This window comes from Rattus norvegicus, chromosome 5, assembly GCF_036323735.1.
Source record: "Rattus norvegicus strain BN/NHsdMcwi chromosome 5, GRCr8, whole genome shotgun sequence".
In the NCBI taxonomy this organism is placed as follows: domain Eukaryota; kingdom Metazoa; phylum Chordata; class Mammalia; order Rodentia; family Muridae; genus Rattus; species Rattus norvegicus.
In genome coordinates, this window is record NC_086023.1 from 143,625,764 (window position 1) to 143,649,182 (window position 23,419).

General features: G+C 46.6%; 1 protein-coding gene and 1 pseudogene across 3 annotated transcripts in view; both read left to right on the top strand.

The window, feature by feature from the left end:
- Oscp1 (organic solute carrier partner 1) overlaps positions 1-23,419 on the top strand; it is a 31,580-nt gene that overhangs the window by 7,578 nt on the left and 583 nt on the right. For both annotated transcript variants that reach the window (XM_017593508.3, NM_001029923.1), the window contains 8 exons: positions 7,730-7,884; positions 11,489-11,656; positions 12,121-12,201; positions 17,191-17,294; positions 17,927-18,055; positions 18,724-18,793; positions 21,689-21,828; positions 23,017-23,080. In XM_017593508.3, the coding sequence (XP_017448997.1) occupies positions 7,730-7,884; positions 11,489-11,656; positions 12,121-12,201; positions 17,191-17,294; positions 17,927-18,055; positions 18,724-18,793; positions 21,689-21,828; positions 23,017-23,080 (911 nt within the window). The remainder of the gene's footprint in view (positions 1-7,729; positions 7,885-11,488; positions 11,657-12,120; positions 12,202-17,190; positions 17,295-17,926; positions 18,056-18,723; positions 18,794-21,688; positions 21,829-23,016; positions 23,081-23,419) is intronic.
- Positions 8,955-9,530, top strand: Rps14-ps7 (ribosomal protein S14, pseudogene 7; annotated as a pseudogene). Its single transcript, NR_176836.1, has one exon. The product of NR_176836.1 is annotated as a ribosomal protein S14, pseudogene 7 (transcript).

A 23,419-nucleotide genomic window follows, 5' to 3' on the forward strand; every position in this document is an offset into this window, starting at 1 on the left:
TGTGAAAATAACATAACAAAATTCATTATTGTGCCTAGTTAATATATACTAAATTTTTTGGGGTTTTGTGAATAAAATGTATGTATATTTAAAATATGAAAGGCCCACTGAAAGCATTTCAGTATCTTCGATTTTGAATTTAAAGGTGTAGGTTTGTTTTATGTAATTTATTTTATTAATGAAAGAAAGTTTTTAGTATAATTACATAAATTTGACATTATCGTGGCAGGTGGTTTTTGACTTTGTAAATACTCTCCTAATTGTAATGGCATTTACTTAGAATGTGATATTGTGGAAAACAAAAAGCAATTATAAAATCAGCTTAAAACAAACAACACCAGGATAGGAAATGAAGAATTTGGAACACGATAAGCAGAGACAAATAGGGTGAAATATCTATTTAGCAAATTTTGATAAATGGATTTAAGTATGATATGCTAATAGATTACGATATTCTGAATTCATATGTGTGTATCATATTCGTGTGTGTGTGTGTGTGTGTGTGTGTGTGTGTGTGTGTGGTAGCACACACCTTTCTTTATCTTACCACTTAGGAGGCAGAGGCAGACAGATCTCTGTGGGTTTGAAGCCACCTGGTCTACATAGTTCCAGGCCAATCACAGCTACATAGTGAGATGCTGTCCCTGAAGGAAAATAGGAGCCACTAGTAGATTGAGTAGGTAAAGGCTCTTGCTACCAAACCTGACAACCTGGGTTTGATCTCTGGACCCCACTTGGTGGGAGACACACACACACACACACACACACACACACACACACACTCACACATACACACACACTCACATACACACACACAAACTCACACACTCACATACACACTCACACACTCACACACACTCACATACACACACACACACTCACACACAATTAGAAATAATTAGGCTGGCTGTGGTAGTGCACTTTAGAGATCTATTTTTATGAGTCTGAGTGGTTTTCCTGCAAGAATGTGTACCATATTCATGCCTGGTGCCCACAGAGGTCAAAAGAGGGAATTTGATCCTTGGGAACTAGAGTAACAGATGGCTGTGAGCCACCATGTAAGTGCTGATTACCCAACCCTTGTCCTCTGCCAAAACAGCCAGTGCTCTTACCCTCTGAAGCATCTCTCCAGCCCTTGGTTCATTCCTTTAACCCTAAAACTAGGGAGGCAGAGGCAGGCAGATGTCTTAGGGTTCAAAACCAACCTGGTCTACATAGTGAGTTCCAGATTAGCCAGGGCTACATAACTCTGTCTCAGATAAATAATGCTTTAAAAAATAATGATGATAAAGTGAGACAGAGCCCTTTCTAATTTCAGCTCCATCATTAGCAGCTTGGCTTTTAAACTCTCCCAGATGAAATCTCCCTCTTCAGTGGAATGTGGGGATGAGGTTAATTCAAAGTCGCCTTGGGCCTCAAGTGAGGAAATTCGTGTAGAGTTCTAAGCCCAGTGTCTTAGAACAGGGTAGAGATTCAAAGCATTGTAACCGGGCAGAACATTCCCTGGCTTCTCTCGTGTAATCTTGGCTCCATCGTGTGTAATTCCACAAACGACTGGCTTTGGAGCAGGGGTAACTGATAGGAGCTGAATTACTTCCATCAAGATAATTATTTCATCAGCCTAGGCTCAGAGAAGCCCAATGACGTGCTGGGCTGCCTTTATTGTTTCTCAGCCCTCTTCTGACACTTTTCTTGAGCAATTTTTGCCTCATCCTTTGAGGCCTGGCAGAATCTCAGGTCTGGGTCTCGAGGGCTCCTCATGTGTGTGATTGGTTCGCTGGGGCTTATTTAAAATAAGTGTTCATCTTCTGTCCGATGAGTGCCCAGTCACCAGCCCTTCTGATGTCCCCATGAAAGACCCCTCCCCTCCTGTCTTCATCCTTTTCCTGACCAAATCTGACTCCCCTTTCATTCCGCCTCACAGAAAGAAGGCAAAGCTCATTTGAGTGCCAAAAACCAATGCCAGGTTGGAAGCCTGGTCCCGGCAGGGGAAGAGAGTTCTAGCTGTAGACGCATGTGCCCCTCCCTTCAGCTGTCAGACTGCCGACATTGACAGTGGACTCCAAAGTACTCAGATTTCCCAAAGTCCCGATCTGTGCAGAGGAGAAAGGCTGTACAGCCCTGGCATCAACTGAAGGAGGGACTTGCGTTATAGGAGAGCTCATACAGTTCTGGCCATTTACCTCACAGCTAAATTATCCAATGAACACCATAGCCTTGGTTTCTTCTCTTGTATAAAACTGTGATGTTGCAGAGGAGACTAGGGAAAGTAGACTTTTCTCCCCGGTGTAGGCAAACTATAAATAAATCCATTTTCTGTTACCAAGTCGAATTTCCTCATTTTCGCATTTTAAAAAAGACAAGGAAATCCAAGTGCCTGGTAACAAAGGCAGCCCAGGTGTCTGAGGAAACCTGCTACACAGATGGGAAGCGTGTGCAGTGCACATCTCGGGGCGTAGCTCCTTCCTCTGTGTCAGTGCAGCGGCGTTCATCTTGGGGTCTGGTATACTGCACTCCTGCCTGGGCCAAGTGCTACCCAAAGCCAACTGCAGGGGGAAAGATGTCTGTCTCCACACTCTCAGGAGAATGAATGGAGACAAGGTGCAGGGCCCAGCCAGGAAACTTCCATTTCTTCTCTGGGGGCTCATGTGTGCCCTGCTGTGCCCACAGACCTGTGCCCTCAGCTCTCAGCAGGCGAACATTGCTTAGGTCTGGTATGGGAGCCATGGTGACGCATAGCTGTTGCATGTCCCCAGGGAAAAGCCTCATTTTTCTTTTTGCTTTGCCCAAGTCAGTAACAATCGCCTTGGGGTTTTGTCTCTTTTCAAACCAATTTACTTGAGGCTAAGATATTCTCCTGGATCCTGAATGAGCTCAAAGTCCCTAGAGAAATGACTCCGCTCCTTGTAAGCTTTAACCCAATTGCAGCACACAAGGAATGGTTTACCGTGACTCCTTCCTCCCCAGCCTACATCAACTCTTTCCTTTTTCTTTTCTGGGGACCCTGTGGCTTTTCATTTGTATCTGTTCCTTGAAGATTCTGTCCTTTATATAAGGCTGGGTGAGGAACAAAAGTTAGAAAACCCAATTTATTGCAGATCCTTGCTTTATCTGTCTGAAGCAAACCCAGAAGGATTCATGTATCTCTGAGCATCACTGCGAAGGAGTGTTATCTGGTCATGCTGTGCTGGAGTGTGGATGTGAGGGCACCTGCGTTGGCTGTGGGTCAGTCTGAGGAACAGGAAAGAGTCGATTGAGGGAAAAGTCCAAAGGGCAAGCGTGAGTTTAGTGATTCTATAAGGAATCAGCTGTGTGCATTTATATCTTATTTCCATTGCTGTGGTAAGGCACTGTGACCAAGGCAACATAAAAAGAAAGTGTTAAATCGGAAATCGGGCTTATGGCTTTAGAGTCAGAGGCTGCAGTGGCCAGTGAAGGAACAGCTAGGGCCTACATCCTGATCAAGAAGAACAAGGTGGGGGCAGAATAAAGTGGGCCTCTGAAACTTCAAAGCCTGTACTGGGTGGCACAGCTCCTCCAGTAAGGCCACGCCTGTTCAGCCTTCCCAAACAGTTCCACCTAGGGACCAAGTATTCCAACACGTGAGCTTTGGATCCATTCTTATTCAAACCACCACAGACAGATGAGAGGAAAATATACCCCTCCTGCTGTCTGGAGCACTTGTCTATCAAGTGCCAGCTGAGTGTAGCTGTGTGCACTTCCAGTCCCTGCACTCTGAAGGAGCTGGCAAGGAGCAGGAGAAGCTCAAGGCCATCCTTGGCTATAAGCCTTAGTTCCAGACCAGCCTGGACTACATGGGACTCTGTCTTTAAAAAATAAATAACTCTCAACTTCGCTTTCCTCTACAAATGCCTTTAAAATACTACTAATAAAAAGTCCCTGCTCTTTGTTACCTTCGTTCTTTAAAAGTTTTCCCAGAGTCGGGCACCTAGCACTTCCACTGCACTCAGCAAAGAGAAGCAGAGTTTGCTTCTTCCAGAAATAACCACTCATGCCAGGCAGTGGCGGCTAATTTAATCCCAGCACTTGGGAAGCAGAGGCAGGCAGATCTCTGAGTTCAAGGCCAGCCTGGTCTACAAGCAAGTTCCAGGATGGCCAAGGCTATATAGAGAAACCCTGTCCCTAAAAACAACAAAACAAAACAAAGGGTGAAGGGAAAGAGGCGGAGGAGGAGGAGGAGAAGGAGGAGACAGAGAAATAAGCACTTGTATTAAGAATTCATTTTAGGGGGGTTGGGGATTTAGCTCAGTGATTAGAGCGCTTGCCTAGGAAGCGCAAGGCCCTGGGTTCGGTCCCCAGCTCCGAAAAAAAAGAACCAAAAAAAAAAAAAAAAAAAAAAGAATTCATTTTAGGGGTTTGGGGATTTAGCTCAGTGGTAGAGCGCTTGCCTAGGAAGCACAAGGCCCTGGGTTCGGTCCCCAGCTTCGAAAAAAAGAACCAAAAAAAAAAAATTCATTTTAGAGGCTGGGGGATGGCTCAGCAACTAAGAATATGCATCGCCCCACACAGTACCTGAGTCCCCAGCACCCATACCATGTGTATCACTGCCTTCTCCAACCCTTGCTACAGGGATTTAAAGCCCTTATTTGGCCTCTCCAGCCACCTGTGTTCACTCATACACAGATAAAAACATAGGATTAAAACTGAAAGATAGGGGGCTGGAGAGATGGCTCAGTGGTTAAGAGCACTGTCTACTCTTCCAGAGGTCCTGAGTTCAATTCCCAGCAACCACATGGTGGCTCACAACCATCTGTAATGAGATCTGATGCCCTCTTCTGGTGTCTGAAGACAGCGACAGAAAAGGACCGAAAAGATGGGTCAGCGGTTGAGAACACGTGTGTGTACTGCTCTTGCAGACGTCCTGAGTTCAGTCTGCAGCAGCTCTGTCAGGCAGACCACAACTGCCTGTAACTCAGGTCCAACGGACCCAGCTCATCTGGCTTCTGTCGGGGACCTACACTCACTAGAACCACATACACATGCTCACACACAAACACACACATAATTAAAATAATACAAATAGATCTTTAAAAATAATCTTTTTAAAAAGAATTCACTTTATATAACAAAGTAACCCTGGTGTCTATGAATATATGTGCTTGATAGCCATATACTCTCCCTGTTACACTAAAATAACTGGTTTAAGAATAATCTGGAGAGGGTATCAGGGTGGCCGAGTGGTCTAAGGCACCAGACTCAAGAAGGGAAAGCCCTTGGTCTTGCCAAGTTGGACCCCCCAATGCAGGGGAACATGGGGGAGGGCAATAAGGGGGATGTATAGAGGGAATACCCGTATGGGGGAGGGGGACGGGGGGAATGGGGGCTTATGGACAGGAAACCGGGAAGGGGAATAACCTTTGCAATGTAAGTAAAGAAGTATATAATAAAAAATTAAAAAAAAAAAGAAATCCATCCCTTAAGAAATAAAAAAAGAAAAGAACAATCTGGGGAGCTGGAGAGATGGCTCAGAGGTTAAGAGCACTGACTATTCTTCCAGAGGTCCCGAGTTCAAATCCAAGCAACCACATGGTGGCTCACAACCATCTGTAATGAGATCTGATGCCCTCTTCTGGTGTGGCTGAAGACAGCTACAGTATACTTATATGTAATAAATAAATCTTAAAAAAAAAATGAGAGAGGGAGAGAGAGAGAGAGAGAGAGAGAGAGAGAGAGATCTGGAGGGCTAGAGATATGACTCAGTGCTTAAAGCATACACAGAGACCTGTCACAGAGGACCTGACTTCAGTTCCCAGCACCCGTGTCAGGTGGCCTACAAGCACCTTTAACTCCATCTCCAGGGGGTTGGGTCCCTCTGGCCTCTAGCCTCTGAGGGCACATGTACATACAACACACAGACACATATTTTTAAAAAAAATTTCAAAGACTACTCTTAGCCAGCAGATAGCTCAACAAGTAAAGGCACCCGCCAAGCGAACCTGTCACCTGAGTTCAGTCTCCACTACAATAGGCATGAGGTAGCAGAAAAGAAGCAGTGTCACCAACTTGGCCTCCAACCTCCACACACATACACATATGCCCCCCAGTGACACACAGTAAAAATATAAAAAACATCGAGAACAATCTATGCATACCTGTACCTGCTGCTGTTCTCACACCAGCGCTCACCCCCACCCCCACCCCATCCTTCACCAGTGTACTTAGCTGAGTCATCAAAATATCTACTCGAGCAGAGCTGAGGCCATGGTGGTCTGCACAAGTCCTTAATTCCCAACAGGTGGAAGTTTCACAGTCCCAACAGGAGGATCTATTCCTGAGCTGTGAAATCAGTATCATAGATCAAAGAGGGACTAGGACACGCTAACATGGAGCAAAACAAACAGCAGGTTTTATAGAAGCATTAAAGACACTGTAGTTGCTAACCAGCGGACAGCGTGTCCATTTTCACGGAATGTTTGTTACAAAAAGTAAATCGCCATTTTTTGTCTGATGCATGAAGTTTAATTTGAAGTGAAAAATGGTTTAAACTGCTTAAAAGAGAAACAGCCCCCATTGTGCACACACATGGACGTATCATGAGGTAGAATATAGGCTGTAAAGGGGCCAGCAAGATGATTGAGTGGATGAAATTCTTGCTGTGCATGCAGGCCTGCCAGCCCGAGTTCAATACCCACAAGCCCCAGAAAGGTTGGAAGGAGAGAAACCACACAATGAAGTTGTCCTCTCACGTGCACATGCCGTACCACACTCCCACACACTCCTACACAAACTAGTAATGAAATTCGTTTATTTATTTTTTTGTTTTGGTTTGGCTTTTCAGATGTGGGTCTCACCATGGAACCCTGACTGGCCTGAAAGTCACTCTACAGACCAGGCTGGCCTCAACCTCACAGAGACCTGCCTCTGCCTCTCAAGGGCTAGGACTGAAGGCCAGCCTAAAGTCTTTTTTAAGAATGTGTGTGCCGTTTCTCTTTGTAAGGATGTGCTCTAACTTATAATCTTTCTATGTTTATGTCTTTTTATTTATTTTTAATAGAAAAATTTTAGATTTCTTTATATTAATGAGTGTTTGCCAGCATATATGTCTGTATGTATATCACATGCATGTCTGGCACCCTCGGAGATCAGAAGAGGGCATCGGATTCTGTAGAACTGGAATGAACCACCATGCGGTTGCTGGGAACTGGGTACAAGTCCTCTGCCAGAGCAACGAGTGCTCTTAGCAGCTGAGCCATCTCTCTGCCCCTCATTCTTTTTCTTTTTCGTTTTTTGTTTGTTTGTTTGTTTTGTTTCTGAGACAGGGTTTCTTAGTAGTCTTGGCTGTCCTGAAACTCACTCTGTAGACCAGGCTGGCCTCAAACTCAGAGACCCACCTGCCTTTGCCTCCCTAGAGCTGGGATTAAAGGTGTGTGCCACCACCGCCCAGCAAAGCAGCACTATTTTTTTTATTAAAGAAAGACTTTTCCTTATCAAAGTAGATGAAGTCTGTGAAGTGGTGTGGTGTAACATGTAAAGCACAATCTTCTTGAATATTGTCACTGTGGACATTGCCCTGGATGTCTGCACACGGCACTCCTGAGCCCTGCTTCCTACAGACACCTGGGCTTCTTTCAAGAGGTTGATTTCAGCAAGCATTCTGTACCTCAGTTCTGTCTACGCCTAGCTCCCACTCATAGACAGACAAGCACTTCTAAACAAGGCTTGTTCCGGTCCCATCCTGGCTCATCTGGATTCTCTCCTGTCTCCACAGTTCTGAACGACATCATTTCAACCATGTTCAACAGGAAGTTCACAGAGGAGCTGTTCAAACCCCAGGAGCTGTACTCCAAGAAGGCCTTGAGGACTGTGTACGACCGCCTAGCTCATGCCTCCATCATGCGACTGAACCAGGCCAGCATGGATAAGGTGAGCAGGCAGCCGCCTGGTCAGCTCAGCTGCTGCTCGAGCACTTACTGTGGATGCCCCTAGATGGGGTCAAGTTGGATTCCATATGCGATGGTGTCTTGGGAGAAAGGCAAGAGTAAATACGAGCTGCAGTCAGTTGTCAGGATCTCAGGAGGCATCTGTACTCGCCTCTCTGTTGTGTTTCTCCTGCCCAAAGGGAACCCTGCTGCTCACATCCTATTTACAGGCATGGACATGTGCCACCCGGGTTCAAGTACTCTACCCCCATCCCCAAGCTTTACCCTTGGGAGGACGGTAAGAGAAGGCAGTTAGGGAAACTAGTATGACCAAAGCACAATGCGCATATATGCAGATGTCACAGTGAAACCCATTAATATAAGCGATAAATATATCTTAATACTTGGGTTTTAGCTAGGCAGTGCTTGTCCACACCCTTGATCGTAGCACTTGGGAGGCAGAGGCAGGTGGATCTCTGGGAGTGTGAGGCCAGCCTGGTCTACAGAGTGAATTCCAGGACAGCCGAGAGTACACAGAGAAAACTTGTCTCAAAAAAACCCAAATAATAATAATAATAATAATAATAATAATAATAATAATAGTAATAATGTAAAAGAAAAATTTAAACTACCTCATTACAATAAACCTCAGCTCTGCCATTAGAAAACCAGACATTTTTAAGTTATATTTTCAAATATTCAGCCTTTACTTATATGAACATATCTATGTCTTTGAAAAACAAACTATGGGGTTGGGGATTTAGCTCAGTGGTAGAGCGCTTGCCTAGCAAGCGCAAGGCCCTGGGTTCGATCCCCAGCTCCGGAAAAAAAAAAAAAACTATTAGAGCACTCTTTTTATTTACTCTTTTGTTTTATGTGTACGAGTGTTTTGCATGTATGTCTGTGCATCATGTGTGCAGTGACTGTGGAGGCCAGAAGAGGGCGTCACAACCCTTGGAGCTGGACTTAAAGATGGTGTGAGCCACCCTGTCGGTGCTGGGAACCAAACCTAGGTCCTCCACAAGAGCCCCAAGTGTTCCTAACCACCAGGGCAGCCCCTGGAGCACTCTTGACTTTTTAAAAGAATCATGCCTCTTTCCGGTGGAGGAGTCTGGAGACGACGTTCAGAAATGGCACCTCGCAAGGGGAAGGAAAAGAAGGAAGAACAGGTCATCAGCCTTGGACCTCAGGTGGCTGAAGGAGAGAATGTATTTGGTGTCTGCCACATCTTTGCATCCTTCAATGATACCTTTGTCCATGTTACTGATCTTTCTGGCAAGGAAACCATCTGCCGAGTAACTGGTGGAATGAAGGTGAAGGCTGACCGAGATGAGTCCTCTCCGTATGCAGCCATGTTGGCTGCCCAGGATGTGGCCCAGAGGTGCAAGGAACTGGGCATCACTGCCCTGCATATCAAACTCCGGGCCACAGGAGGAAACAGGACCAAGACCCCTGGACCTGGAGCCCAGTCAGCCCTCAGAGCTCTTGCTCGCTCTGGGATGAAGATTGGGCGGATTGAGGATGTCACCCCCATCCCCTCTGACAGCACTCGAAGGAAGGGTGGTCGTCGGGGTCGCCGTCTGTGAACAGGACTTCTCAAGTTATTTTCTGTTAATAAATTGCTTTGTAAGCTAAAAAAAAAAAAAAAAAGAAAAAAAAAAAAAGAATCATGCCACATAACTGAGCGGCAGAGGACATACAAATCTGTTCAGAAGAATTATGAGTCATTTCTGTAGACACCTGCCCTCCAGGAAGGAGAAGCTGACGACAGAAGGAAATGCCCTCTTGCCAGAGTGTGCTGAGTGAGAAGACATTAGCACATGTGCAGATACTTCTCAGCAGGTGGCCGGAGGTCCCAGGGGATGCTGACATTGCTTCCTGCATGCTGTAAAGAAAATAGCACATCACCTGTGGTCTTCCTCCCCAAAACCCATAGCCCCAGTGTAACCATAAGAAAAGTCTCAGATACATAGATATCATCAGCATGCTGCAAAATGCAAACCAGAGCACCAGTATTTGGAACCATCGGTGGCTCAGTGCACTCATTGCTTTTTCAAAGGACCAGAGCTCTGTTTTCAGCACCCATGTGGGATGGCTCACAATGGCCGTCACTCCAGCTCCTGGATATCAGAAACCCTCCTCCAGCTTCCATTTTAACCACACGCACACACACTCATGCATACACATGTGCACGCATAAATAAAGCTAAATGTAAAAACAAATGTTGATGTGACCCATGAGGAGAGTCGGCCAAACCATCCCAACCAAGAGGAAGCCAGTATAGCCTGCAGCCAAACGTACCGATTGTTCTGGAGGGGATCCTGCAGCACAGTGGGGCATCAGGGCTGGGGAGATGACTCAGTCACAGTGCTTGCCTCACAGACACAAGAGCATGTGTTTGATCCTCAGAATCAAATGCAGGCATGACACCATGTGCTCATAATCCTAGCATTAGGAGGTGAGGCAAAGGCAGCAAGGTGTCTGGAGCTTGCTGGGTAGCAAGCCTAGCTGAATTGGTGAGCTCCAGGCCAATGAAAGACCCTGTCTCAAGAGAGCTAGATGGCAGTCCTAGATGACACTGGAGGCTAGCCTCTCGCCTCCACGGGCACACACACATAAAAATCGAGGACATTGGGGAGAACCTAAGCTAATGAGATTGCTCTTTTAGATAGGGTCTTATGTATCCAGGTCAGTCTCCAACTCACTATGAAGCTAAGGATGAGCTTGAACTTCTGATCCTGCTGCCTCCACCTCCCAAATGGTGACCTGCACAACCATGCCTGGCCACGTGCTAGGAGTCCAACTCAGAGCTTCCTATGTGCTAGGAACGTTCTACCAACCAAGCCAATTCCCAGTCCTCAAGTTCTAGGACTACAGACGATTATCAAGCTAGACTTGAGTAGTGCTAATTATTTTTCAACTTGCTCCACTACATGATCATTTTAGAATAAAAAGTCATGGGGCTGGAGAGATGGCTCAGTGGTTAAGAGCACCGACTGCTCTTCCAGAGGTCCTGAGTTCAATTCCCAGCAACCTCATGGTGGTTCACAACCATCTGTAATGGGATCCGATGCCCTCGTCTGGTGTGTCTGAAGACAGCTACAGTGTTCTTATATATAATAAATTAAAAAAAAATTTTAAAAAAAAGTCATGAGGACTAGCACTAGATAGTGAGTACACAGAACCAACACATATGTGTTCTAGTACTAGAAGCCTGAGTGAACCCTTACCTCCTGTTGTTTCCTTTGGAAAAGTTATCTCATCCCTGAGTCGTCCTGCTCACTAACAAGTGGGCAGGCAGAGGAATAGGGATCAGGATTCCAGATCCTCCCAAGTCCAGTGCTTAGTCAAGACCTCACAGCAGCTGACATGATTTCATGTGTGTCCCATCAGGGAGACAGGATGACCAGAAAACATGGTTTGCCCAGGGACCCTCTGGCTACCCCTGTTTCTTAGCTTAGTTACTAGCATCACCCTGCACATCCTCAGAAGTACTCTGGCTTGGGTGACAACCCATGTGGTCTCCTGAGCTCCATGGCCACTCCATGGCTCTGCTCAGCTTCTGGTCTGCTTTTATGATCCCATCTATTCTGTGTGCGGGTTGACAGCTCTATGACCTGATGACCATGGCTTTCAAATATCAAGTGCTGCTGTGCCCACGCCCCAAGGACGTGCTGCTGGTCACTTTCAACCATTTAGACTCCATCAAGGGTTTCATCCAAGACTCACCAACCATCATCCATCAGGTGGACGAGACCTTCCGGCAGCTGACAGAAGTAAGTCCCCCACCAGCCTGCCATCTCCCTGCCACAGCCCTTGTTCTTAGTCAACTGTGAGACCCAGCAAATTCTATGATTATAATGGCAGGGTCAAAGCTTGTCACTCTCTTAGAACATTCTAAAATCCCACAGCTGCTGCCTATTTTGTAACTACAATGGCAGTTATCACCTATGCCCTCTGCTTGTAGCCTTTGTAGTGGGAAAACAGCAACAAAGAACTTCCTTCCCCCACGTCTGAAAGAGTGTTGAGGTGCATGTCTGCTCCGTTGTGGCAAACATGCTCCAGGCCCCTGGGGAAGGTGGTGTGGCAGAGTCTGTTCTACTTGAGAGGGAGGATACTGACACTCCTGCTGCCAAGGTCCCCCCTTATCTGAGTCCCACCCTGAGCTCTCCAACCCTGCCTGTCCCCACAATGCAGCCCACAGTGGAAAGTACAATGCTTCCCCCACCTTGCCTCGCAGATCTACGGGAGTCTCTCTGCCGGGGAGTTCCAGCTGATCCGGCAGACACTGCTTATCTTCTTCCAAGACCTGCATATCCGAGTAAGTGCTCCCCACCCTGTGGCTGTCATCTGAGCAGACCAGGAACAGGATTTTGCCCAGCTGGTGATGTTCATCATGTTTTGAATCTGTCTATAAGAGGTCACATGATAGATTTTAAACCATTTTCCCCCCAGCTCCATTGAGCTTCTTTGAAATGTAGGCTCACCCTTTGCTTCTACAGAAGAACTGTGTTATCGGGTACTAGTGTCACTAATTTCCAGCATCCGACACTGTCACATGCTTCTCTCCTGCTCCATGAGATGCTCCCCTTCCCTGGCCTTCACCCACCCACCTGCTTGCTGATATCCATATGACCAGACCCATTGGGCCCATAATTCCATGCCTGCCACTAAGCTTTGCCTGAGAGTCAAGTTTCCCAGCTGTGGCTTCTGTTGAGGACACTTCCTTCCCACCACTCCCTTGGCTCAGAACCAGTGTCACTGTGATTTTCCAGTCTTGGTGTGTCCAGTTGCTTCTAAAGTGTATGGGTTTGCTCTGCCTGTGGTTCTTCTTTTCTCCCTAAGCTGCTGACACATTACCTTGGGTTTACATACTTTTTTTCCAGTTTCTGGGACCCTGACCAAGTCCCCGTGTATGCTAAACAGGTTCCCTGGCCCTGAGCTATATCCCCTTACCTTGGATTCAGTTCTTGCTGGCTGTTGTCCCCTAAATGTCCCCCTCTCATGTGCCATGCCTACTCAAAACAGTTCTTTACCCTAACTTTAAAAAATTACTCTTCTAAATTTGTGTGAGTCTGGGCGACTCTCCCAGATGGGGCTTTGTCCCTTCCTAAAGCCGAGTCAACTGAGGTGGAATGATGATGTCTACAGCAACACCGGCTCTGGCCCCAGTGCTAGACAGCACCAGCTGCACACTGAGCCCGTGCTCTTGAATCCGAGCATCTTCACCTGCAAAGGGGACATGACAGTGTGTATTTGGAGTTCACTGGAAGAACCCAGTGAAGGAGGAACCATTGTGTATGTTCCTTCTACATTGTAGAAGCGTAGAACACTGGCAAGAATGTGGTCACAGTGCTACCTCTTGGGAGTCAGGATTGTGGAGGAGAAACAGGACAGAGGGATACGGCCCCATCCCCTTCCGGACCTCATAGCTACGCAGCCATGAGAACCGAGTCAAAAAGAGGACTAGAGTACAGTTCATGCCTGAGTGTATTTCCCTTCCAGGGGAAGGAATGACAAATAGATTTCAACTCTGATGCCAGTTTTATCTTTAATGCTAATGAATAATTTCGTTGTATTTACTATGGATGGAGCAAGAGCAATATGAATCTAGACTAAGATCTCTAATGTTTATGGTTAGAAATATAAAATTACGAAAGTACAAGTGAGGTCAAGTTATGTAGCAGATTAAAAATCAATTTGAACATGTTGAAAATTCCACTCAGCGGTGTTACCAGGACCATGCATACATTTAGGCATATCTTATGAATTATAGTAATATTAGCAACCATATTGATCTCTCAGTTTTGAGGAGATACAATTCATTGTAATGAAAATGCACGCCTAATCATAATTCTGTAGTAAAATCGCTGAACTGTATTATGCCACTAAATATGTTGGGCTTTAATTGCCAAATGGGCTGACAAGGAAGCATCAAGATACAAGGAAGCATTAAGATACACATACCGTACCCCTCCCCCAGGAGGCAGAGGCCAGAGGGACAGGAGTTGAAGGTCACCCTTAGCTATAGCTCCAGCCAGGGGAGGGAGGGCTGAGGGAATGGTGGTGAGTCACCGCCTGCCATTCCTCTGCCAGTGATCAGCACAGCTGGGCTGGCTCCCACGTCTGCTCTCTAATGTTTCTGTTCAGCTGTGATTTATGATTGCCTGTACAAATTCTCTGTTTTCAAAATAGTCTTGATAGTTTTTAGATTTGTTAGCAAAACCAACTAACTCAAGAAAACACAGCCCTGCACCGAGATCTCTTTCTTTCTTTTTTAAATAACCAGAGCAAATACAAAACTGCACATCGTCTAGTACCAAGCTTTCTCTATCATGAACCACATGAGGCATCATGACCTGTTCCTGGGGATCTGGACTTTAAACCAGTTCCGTTTAGGTTCCTGGGGAGTTGGTTACAACCATCCCCGCCCCACAATTCTCTTGAGCTACATATCAAACTCAAGCCTGGAATTCACAGAGATCCCCCACCCCCAGCCTCCTAAACACTGGGATTAAAGGCATGTTCCACCACAGCCAGACGTCCATCTTGTTTTCTGAGTAGGGATTCCCACTGAGACCTGGGGCTTGCCAATTAGACTGAACTGGCCAGCTAGCAAGCCCTAGGGAGCTGCCTGTCTTCCTCTGGGTTTAAAGGCATGATAAATTTAGGCCATTGGTCAGCATCTGTTTGTCTTGAGTGTCTCCTTGGGAGGACAGGGACCTCTGGCAGCAGTCGCAGGTGGAACTGACTCTGAGCACCCTTCCTCTCACAGTGAAACCAACCACATCTGCTTTTACATGGGCTCTGGGAGAAGCTGAGTCTTCATGCTTACACAGCTGGCAGCAATTTACCTACTGAGAGTCTGTCTGTCTGTCTGTCTGTCTCTCTCTGCCTCTCTCTGCCTCTCTCTCTCTCTCTCTCTCTCTCTCTCTCTCTCTCTCTCTCTCTCTCTCTCTCTGCCCTCCACCCCAAGGCAGATTTGTAGCAGGCTCATGAAGAAAAGGGTTGGGGGCAAAGGATACTGGCTCAGTGGCTGCCTGGGCTGGCGGGGAGGTTTTGGTACTTGCATATAGGAAATGCAGGAGTCAGAAATGGGCCTGCAGCTGGATTTGATCTGGTAGGCAGCAGGGAACCAAGGATTTTTTTTTTTTTTTTTGGTTCTTTTTTTTTCCGGAGTTGGGGACCGAACCCAGGGCCTTGCGCTTCCTAGGTAAGCGCTCTACCATTGAGCTAAATCCCCAGCCCGGGGAACCAAGGATTTTAAGGAAAGTACGTGGTTGCTAAGGAGCCCAGGAGCGTGTCTTTATCACTAGGATGGAGAGTAGGGTCAAAACAGATAAGGAGAGCAGGCAATGGTGGTCAGCAGTAAGGAGAAGCGGGTGGGGTGGAGAGGAAGGCCAGGTACAAAGAGCTCGTTACACTGGCATAGCTGGGCACCCAAGGAGATAAAGGAAGGTGACTGACGGTGGCTCAGATTGCTAGCCTGGTACTGAAACTGGAAATTATAAAGGGTGAATGGGGCTAGGAAAGGCAAAAGATCTGAAAGTGAGGAGTTCCTTAAAAGGTCATTCACCCACCTCTGACCAAGCCAGTTTGCCACTTCTCCTCAGAACATGACTTGTGCCTGCACATCTCCACTTCTGAAGCTTCATGCACAGTGCCTGCTTCCTCTGGCTCAAACATCATCCCAGTCCCCACATACCTGACCTGTCAATGCTCTCTTCAGTAAGCCTCTATCCTCAAGTTCACTATGTGGAATGTCTTTCTTTTCTAAAGAATTATTTATTAATTAATTAATTTATTTTATGTATGTTAGTACATTGTAGCTGTCTTCATGACACCAGAAGAGGGCATCAGATCTCATTGCAGATGGTTGTGAGCCACCATGTGGTTGCTGGGAATTGAACACAGGACCTCTGGAAGAACAGTCAGTGCTCCTAACCACTGAGCCATCTCTCCAGCCCTATGTGGAATGTCTTGCTTTATAATGTGTTGTAGTGATTTTTCTATTGCTGTTGTTGACCAAGGCAACTTTTTTTTTTTTTTTTGGTTCATTTTTTCGGAGCTGGGGACCGAACCCAGGGCCTTGCGCTTCCTAGGCAAGTGCTCTACCACTGAGCTAAATCCCCAACCCCGACCAAGGCAACTCTTATAAAGAAACCCTTTAGGGGTAGGGGATTTAGCTCAGTGGTAGAGCGCTTGCTAGGCAAGCTTGTTCGGTCCTCAGCTTCAGAAAAAAAAAAAGCCTTTAATTTGGCTTTTGGTTTCAAGGGGCTAGGGTCTGTGATGGCAGAGTAAAGGAACAGCTGAGAGCTCAAATCTTGATGCAAGATCACAAGGCCCACAGGAAATCACACAAGTCTTTTAAAACCTCAAAGCTTCCCCCAGGGACACAACTCCTCTAACAAGGCCACACCTCCTCTAACAAGGCCACACCTCCTCTAACAAGGCCACACCTCCTCTAACAAACAAGGCCACACCTCCTCTAACAAACAAGACCACACCTCCTCTAACAAGGCCACACCTCCTAATTCTTTCCAAAAAGTTCCTCCAACTGGAGACCAAGTATTCAAACATATGAATGTAGGTGCATTCTCATTCAGACCACCACATGGTGCTTTTACACGTGTGCTTGTGTCCTGTGTCCAAATAGGCCCTCTTTTTAATTTCCAGCTCTAGCGCGTGGGCTCAGAGTTCAGTCATGTTCAGCAGATGCTCTAAACTAAGCTGTTGCCCTCGTCCTCCAAGCAGTCTAGCAAAGAGAATTAGCAACCATTTACTGAGCACATACTATGTGCAGACTCTTCCTGCTCACCGTCCTTGATGCCAGGGCCTTACACATGCTAAGTTGTAGTCTAGTGATAACTTGCATTCCCAGTTCCTGTTTTTATAAAATTTCCTCAGGTTTAAGATAGGGACGCACGTTCACTTGGAGATGTCCAAAAGTGGCCCAATTGCATGGAGCTGGAGAAGTGGCTCAGCTCCAGGGGCCCAGTGCTTTCTTCTGGCCTCCACAGGCACCCACATACATGTGTGCACATATACTTAGACACACGTATACGTAAGTGAATATACAGATACACGTGCATATATACATATACACATGTATACACACACACATAAAGTCATGTGGATGAGGCACTCTAACCCTGCAAGTCTCTTGGGTATGTCCCCCTCTCCGTGGGGTGTGCACACGCTGTGTTCCTGGCACCTGTGTCACAAACCACTGCTTACTGGTTCGTCCTCAGAAGACTCGTATCCATGAAAATATACCAGAAAAATGACATCAAATATATATTTTTTCTAGGTGTCCACATTTCTAAAGGACAAAGTTCAGAATTCTAATGGTCGCTTTGTGTTGCCAGTGTCGGGGCCTGTTCCCTGGGGAATAGAAGTTCCTGGAGTCATTAGGTAAGTCCTTTGTGATAACTGGCTAGCAGTGTTTGCGGTGCCAGGAACACAGTATGTGCCCACCCCACGGGGTACCAGGAGCAGAGCATGTGCCCACCCCACAGACTGCAGCACTGCCAGGCCTCCCAGGCTCTGCTTGCTTGTCCCTCCTTCGGTAAAGCTCAGCTATATGGAGGTCAAGAATCTAATCACAGCTTTGCCTCTTGAAGGGAGGATGCTGGGGCAAGTCAGCCAGTTCCCAGGTTCATTTCCTCATCAGTTAAGTGGTCACTGTGAGCTCTGCCATGTTCACACAGCCTGGCAGACAAGATCATCTTTATCTCTTGCTGGTTGCAAGCCTAGCCTTTAACGGCTGAGCCATCTCTCCAGCCCTGTCTTTATCTTTCGGTTGGTTGGTTTCAGGGGCACTGGGACCTGTGGTCTTGCACCTCCAACCTAGCGCCTTTCTCTCAAAAGAAGGATTACGGGTTGGGGATTTGGCTCAGTGGTAGAAGGCCCTGGGTTTAGTCCCCAGCTCTGGGGTGGGGGGAGGGATTACATTCCCTTTTGTCCTGCTGTGTGCAAAAGATAAGTTGGCCTGGAGGCTGCCCCAGCTTAGAGAAGTCCCTATCCTGTCATACTGTGCATTTCAGAGTGTTCAATGACAAAGGTGACGAGGTGAAGAGGATGGAATTCCGGCACGGTGGGGACTATGTTGCTGCCCACAAGGAAGGTTCTTTTGAGCTTTATGGAGACCGAGTCTTGAAACTGGGAACTAACATGTGAGTAAAACCTCCACTGAATGAACTTGAGTACACAGAGGTCACATCATTTAAAAAAAAGTTCTCTGAGAAATCCCCACTGACTATACCAAGGATGCTCGCTTAGCATCCATGACACCCTGAGTTCCATCCCCAGCACCACCTAAGGTGTCCTGGGGTGCAAGCCTGCACCCCCAGCACTTGCGATATGGAGACAGGAGAATGAAAAGGTCATCAAGGTCATCCTGGGCTTCGTAGTGAGTTTGAGGCCAGCCTAGAGTACATGAGAGCCTGACTGGGGAGAAAATGAAACCCGTTGATCATTGGAGTCATTTCCCCCAACATAATGCACATCGAGCCATGACATTCAAGCACTAAGGATCCCTGGTGACACCTCCATAGGCAAAAGATACATACTCTTGAGTAACCGAGGAGGAGAAGTAGCCAGTGTCCCTTTGCCATGCAGAGCCATACAGCCTCCCTGTAACGCTATCTGTGTCCTCATACTGTTCCTTCTGGGGCCTTTTCTCAGGGGGGGTAATGTGAGCATTTCACAACTAGTTGTATTCTAAACTCAGCACCTTTCTGGATGCCATCTAATATCTCAGAATACCAACCATTGTGCTCCCCAGTTAGAAGGGAGTCAGCGACCAAGGCTGGGCAACAGCACTGTTTTCTGTTGGTGCCAGGTACAGTGCGAGTCGTCCTGTGGAAACCCATATGTCTGCAACATCAAAGAACTCAGCCTCCAGGGCACAGGTGAGCGACTGCTCTCCCCCTTTCCTCTGGGCTTCTTCCCCACCCAGCAGTCTGCATGAGGGGCACAGGACTTTGGCATTCAGAGCTAGTTAACTTTCTCCTCCTTCCCCTCAGCCTTACATAGATGCAGGTTTCTAACTGTAGCTTTGCTCGGAGCCTACCAGTGATCTCACTAATTGGTAATTTGGGGTTTGGTTCATCCCCACAATTAAATAGGAACCAAACACTGGGACATGGCAAATAGCTTTGTACCAGAGCCATGAGGCCTGTGGCCGCTGGGTCCAACATGTGCATAGAAGCAGATAGGAAAGCATTCCTTTCTATCCAGCATCTACCAGATGTCTACAGAAGGAGAAACTCCACTACACTAAACTCCTGAATCTTATCCATCCCTACAAAATGTCCCTATCCTAGGCAAATGTCATTCTAGCAGTCTTTGGGCATTGTAAGCCCATTACACTTAGGTTTTTGGGTTTTTTTGTTTTTTGGTTGTTTTTTTTTTTCAGAGCTGGGGACTGAACCCAGGGCCTTGCACCTGCTAGGCAAGTGCTCTACCACTGAGCTAAATCCCCAAAGCCCCTAGCAAACTTTTATGTGCTTTTGGTGCAGTAATTCTGCACTGTACCGTGTTGGTTTGCGTTCATTTACTCTGCGAAGTTCTCTTAATCATGACACATTTGTAACAACTCTATTTGTAACTAGAAAGATTTTTGCCATTTGGGGACAAAAAGAGCAAAGAGAGTATGGTTAGGATTGGTTCTTGGCTAAAGACAATGTACAAAGCATTTGCAGAGTCTTTTATGACTCTGCAGAAACATATGTGAATAAAGGCTCAGAGATGCTAGGAACATCAGTATCTGGGATCCTCATTTGATCACCCTTATGAGTACTATAATTTCATAGTGCTCATTAATAAACATATGTCTCCATATCCTGAAGTCTAAGGGGCACGTGCCAATTCCAAACTCTGGAAAACAAATTTAGATCCAAAGGGGAACAAAAGTCTGAAACTCTTTGGACTCTGTTCTATAATATTGTACCAACTACTCGATTGCAAGCATAGCCTACGTGTGGTAGTAATACATTTGTCTTACACTGTGGTCCCCATCAGGAGACTAGCCCTAGATGTTGATGAGTGCCTAATTAGTACACAGCCTGGAACTTGTACCTCCAGAGTCAGGAAAAATCCCTTATCAAAGCGGTAATAATAAAACCTACATGTTATGTTGAAAAGTACATGAAAGGCCTTAACTTATGGAGAATTTATGCTCTGGAAAGACACTGAAACTTGAAACAAGGTAAATTAAAACAAATCTAGAATCATCAAAAATGAGACTTGAAACACTGTGTGCCTGGTGTTAAGTGGACACGACTATAAGCTTGCCCTACTCACTTTGTCACCAAATATATATGAATTTTAAGTGACTTAAAGTTTTCTGAAGTAGAACATAAAGTTGGACAAATATTGCAACCAATCACATAACCTTTTTTCTTTAATTTGGCTTACTAGTGTGATCCCTGGGAGAAGAAGTATACAGGTCTATAAGGCCTCAAGGGATTATCTAGAGAAAGAATCTGACCTGTATTTGCTTCATCTGTAAAACGTGAGGGATGGTAGAAGTAGGCAGGACCCCTTCTGGATGGTAGAATTCTAGGTTTTAGAAAATGAGGTTTTTATCTCTCTGAGTTCCGTATCTACAAACTCTCACCAGCCAGCCACACGCTGGCATTGGACAAATCAGAGACTGTTCAGTTACTGAGTGTTTATGGAACTGTGCCCGAGGGCTAGGTACCAGGACAGAAACTTGGCGTCCATGTGGTCCCAACCCAAAGAGGGTTTGCCTCCCCAGGAAGGACAAAGGTAGAAACAAACAGCAGGATGGAAGGACACTGACAGTCTATGCCAGAAGACCAGGTGCTCTGTCCTCTGAGGTGGGAGCAGGGGAGCAAGGGATCACAGTGGCTTTCAGAGGAGGTGCCATGGAAATAGGGCTCCAGAATGGGCAAGACTCAGGTGGCAAGAAATGGGTGCCAGCCATGGTGGTGGGGTGAGCACAAGCAGAACGAGGCAGCTAGTCTCCAAATAGCTCCACCTTAGCACACCAGAGGCTTTACTAGACAGCACGAGGGCCTGATTAAAGAAGGTCTAAACTCCATTTGGGGGGTTGTTTTGTTTTGTTTTGTTGGTTTTCCGAGACAGAGTTTCTCTGAGTAACCCTAGCTGTCCTGGAACTCTCTCTGTAGACCACAATAGCCTCAAACTCACAGAGATCTGCCTGCTCTGCCTCCCAAGTGCTGGGATTGAAGGCGTACGCCACCACAATCCAGCTCCATTCTTCCCTTATGCAGGGGTTAAAGGGCTTTGTCTCAAACAAGACAGAAATAAGAAAGTGTGTTTTCGGTAACTGACAGTACTGAATTAGATAGAGCCCAGAGCCAAGTAGGAAGATAAAGTCTAGAAAGGGTAACGAGAGGAATGGCCTACTGCATTCCTGAATGTCACCACCAGAGGGTGGTATGGGAGTTCCTCCGGAATGGTACCCCTTGAGCAGCAGACCTGACAGGAGCCACTTGGCAGAGGGAACTGGACCAGACTGAAGAGGAAGCAGGGCCCTTCTCTCCTCCAAGGAGGAAGATAGTCTGAGAATTGTGGTCCCTGGGGCATTCCACTAACTCAAAGTTGAAAGTCTGTGGTTTGCTCCTTTGCTAAAGTCCCACTGTTGCTGGCTGGATTGTTCGGGCTAAGCTTGCTTTCTGTGTATTAGCTGTACCCAGAAATAATTTAAACTGTTTTTATTTTTGCTTTGTTGTATAATTCCTTCCTGCGTCTCTGGGGTCTTGGCAGGAAAATGTGATCTCCCTGTATGGCTACAAATCACACAGTTGTTTCTACAGGAAAACATTGCTCCAAACCCTCTTGCCAAAGAAGAACTGAATTTCTTGGCCAGGCTAATAGGAGGGATGGAGATCAAGAAGCCAAGTGGCCCTGAACCAGGATTCCGACTGAATCTGTTTACCACCGATGAGGAAGAGGAGTACGTTTTAAACCTGCTTTTCTTTTTTTTTCTTAAAGATTTATTCATTTATTATATATAAGTACACTGTAGCTGTCTTCAGATACACCAGAAGAGGGCACTGGATCTCTTTACAGATGGTTGTGAGCCACAATGTGGTTGCTGGGAATTGAACTCATGACCTCTGGAAGAGCAGTCGGGTGCTCTTAACCACTAAGCCATCTCTCCAGCCCTCTTTTCTTTTCTTTTTTTTTTTTTTTCTTTTTTTTTTGACAAGGTCTCACATAGCCCAGACGGCCTCAGATTCACTATATAGCCTCAAAGTCCTGATCTTCCTACCCCTGCTTCTGAGGTCCCGGGATTACAGGTGTGAGCCTCGACACTCGGTTTCTAGGAGACCAAATCCAGGGCTTTTGTGTGTGCTGGATCTAGTGCCCTACAAACCAAGCTAGCTCTCCAGCCCTAAACCTGTTCTTTAAAGACATAGAATACATTCTTGTCCCCATGGCTTAGATCAAGTAAATACACATACAAACCCTACATGGGATAAGAACACAGACACGACAACTGCAGACCCACACACATAAGCACAGATGTAAAAGCCACCAGTGAATTCCCAGCAACCCGTGCAGGCCTGATTAAAGACTCCCCCGGGATTAAGCAGATGGGACTTCCTGAAGTCACACCCCTACAATCTCTGAAGTTTTACTAAACAGGAAGCCGCATGAGTGTTAGGAGATGACCAGACTGAGCTGGCGGGGTGGCTCAGCAGCCAAAGGCCCCAAGCTCAGGACCTGCATTCCAGCCCCAGGATGGAGGGAGAACCAACACTCACAGGTCACCCCTGACCCCTACACACATGCCGAACACACACCGATATGGAGTACAGGACCCCCGAGCTGTCCTTAAGTCATTTCAACTGCTGGGTCACAAATGTCTTAGTGAAGGCCGACTTGCACTGTGGCTTCGAGGGACTGCCGTGTGACCTGGGCCTCAGAACTTGCTGAGAGAAAGGAAAAATGTTGGCAAAGAAGCAAACACACGTGACTTTCTGAAATCTAGGGATGGGAGGGGGTGGAAGGGGGAGGGGAAGTGGCAGAAGGAGAAGCAGAGAAAACAGGTTACCATGTTCTCATGAGGTGGTTCACCATACTAGGAAGAGGGAACACGAACGTGTAACCTGAGGCCTTCTCTTCCCGCCTCATCTAGACATGCAGCGCTGTCTCGGCCCGAGGAGTTATCCTATGAAGTCATCAGCATACAGGCCACACAGGTATGTGAGGGGACTCACGGGGCTCAGACCTATCCTCCTCAGCATCTTGTAAAACCTTTGCTCTCCAAGCATGGAGATAGCTCAGTGGTTAAGAACCCTGACTGCTCTTGCAGGACAAGAGTCTTAATTCCCAGCACCCATATGTTGGCTCACAATCATCTGTAACTCCAGTTCCAGATCTGTGGGCACTAGACATGACTACGATGCACATACATACATACATGAAGACATAACACTCATACACAGAAAATACAAATAAATCTTTTTTAAAATTGGGCAGTGGTGGGTTTGGGGATTTAGCTCAGTGGTAGAGCGCTTGCCTAGCAAGCGCAAGGCCTT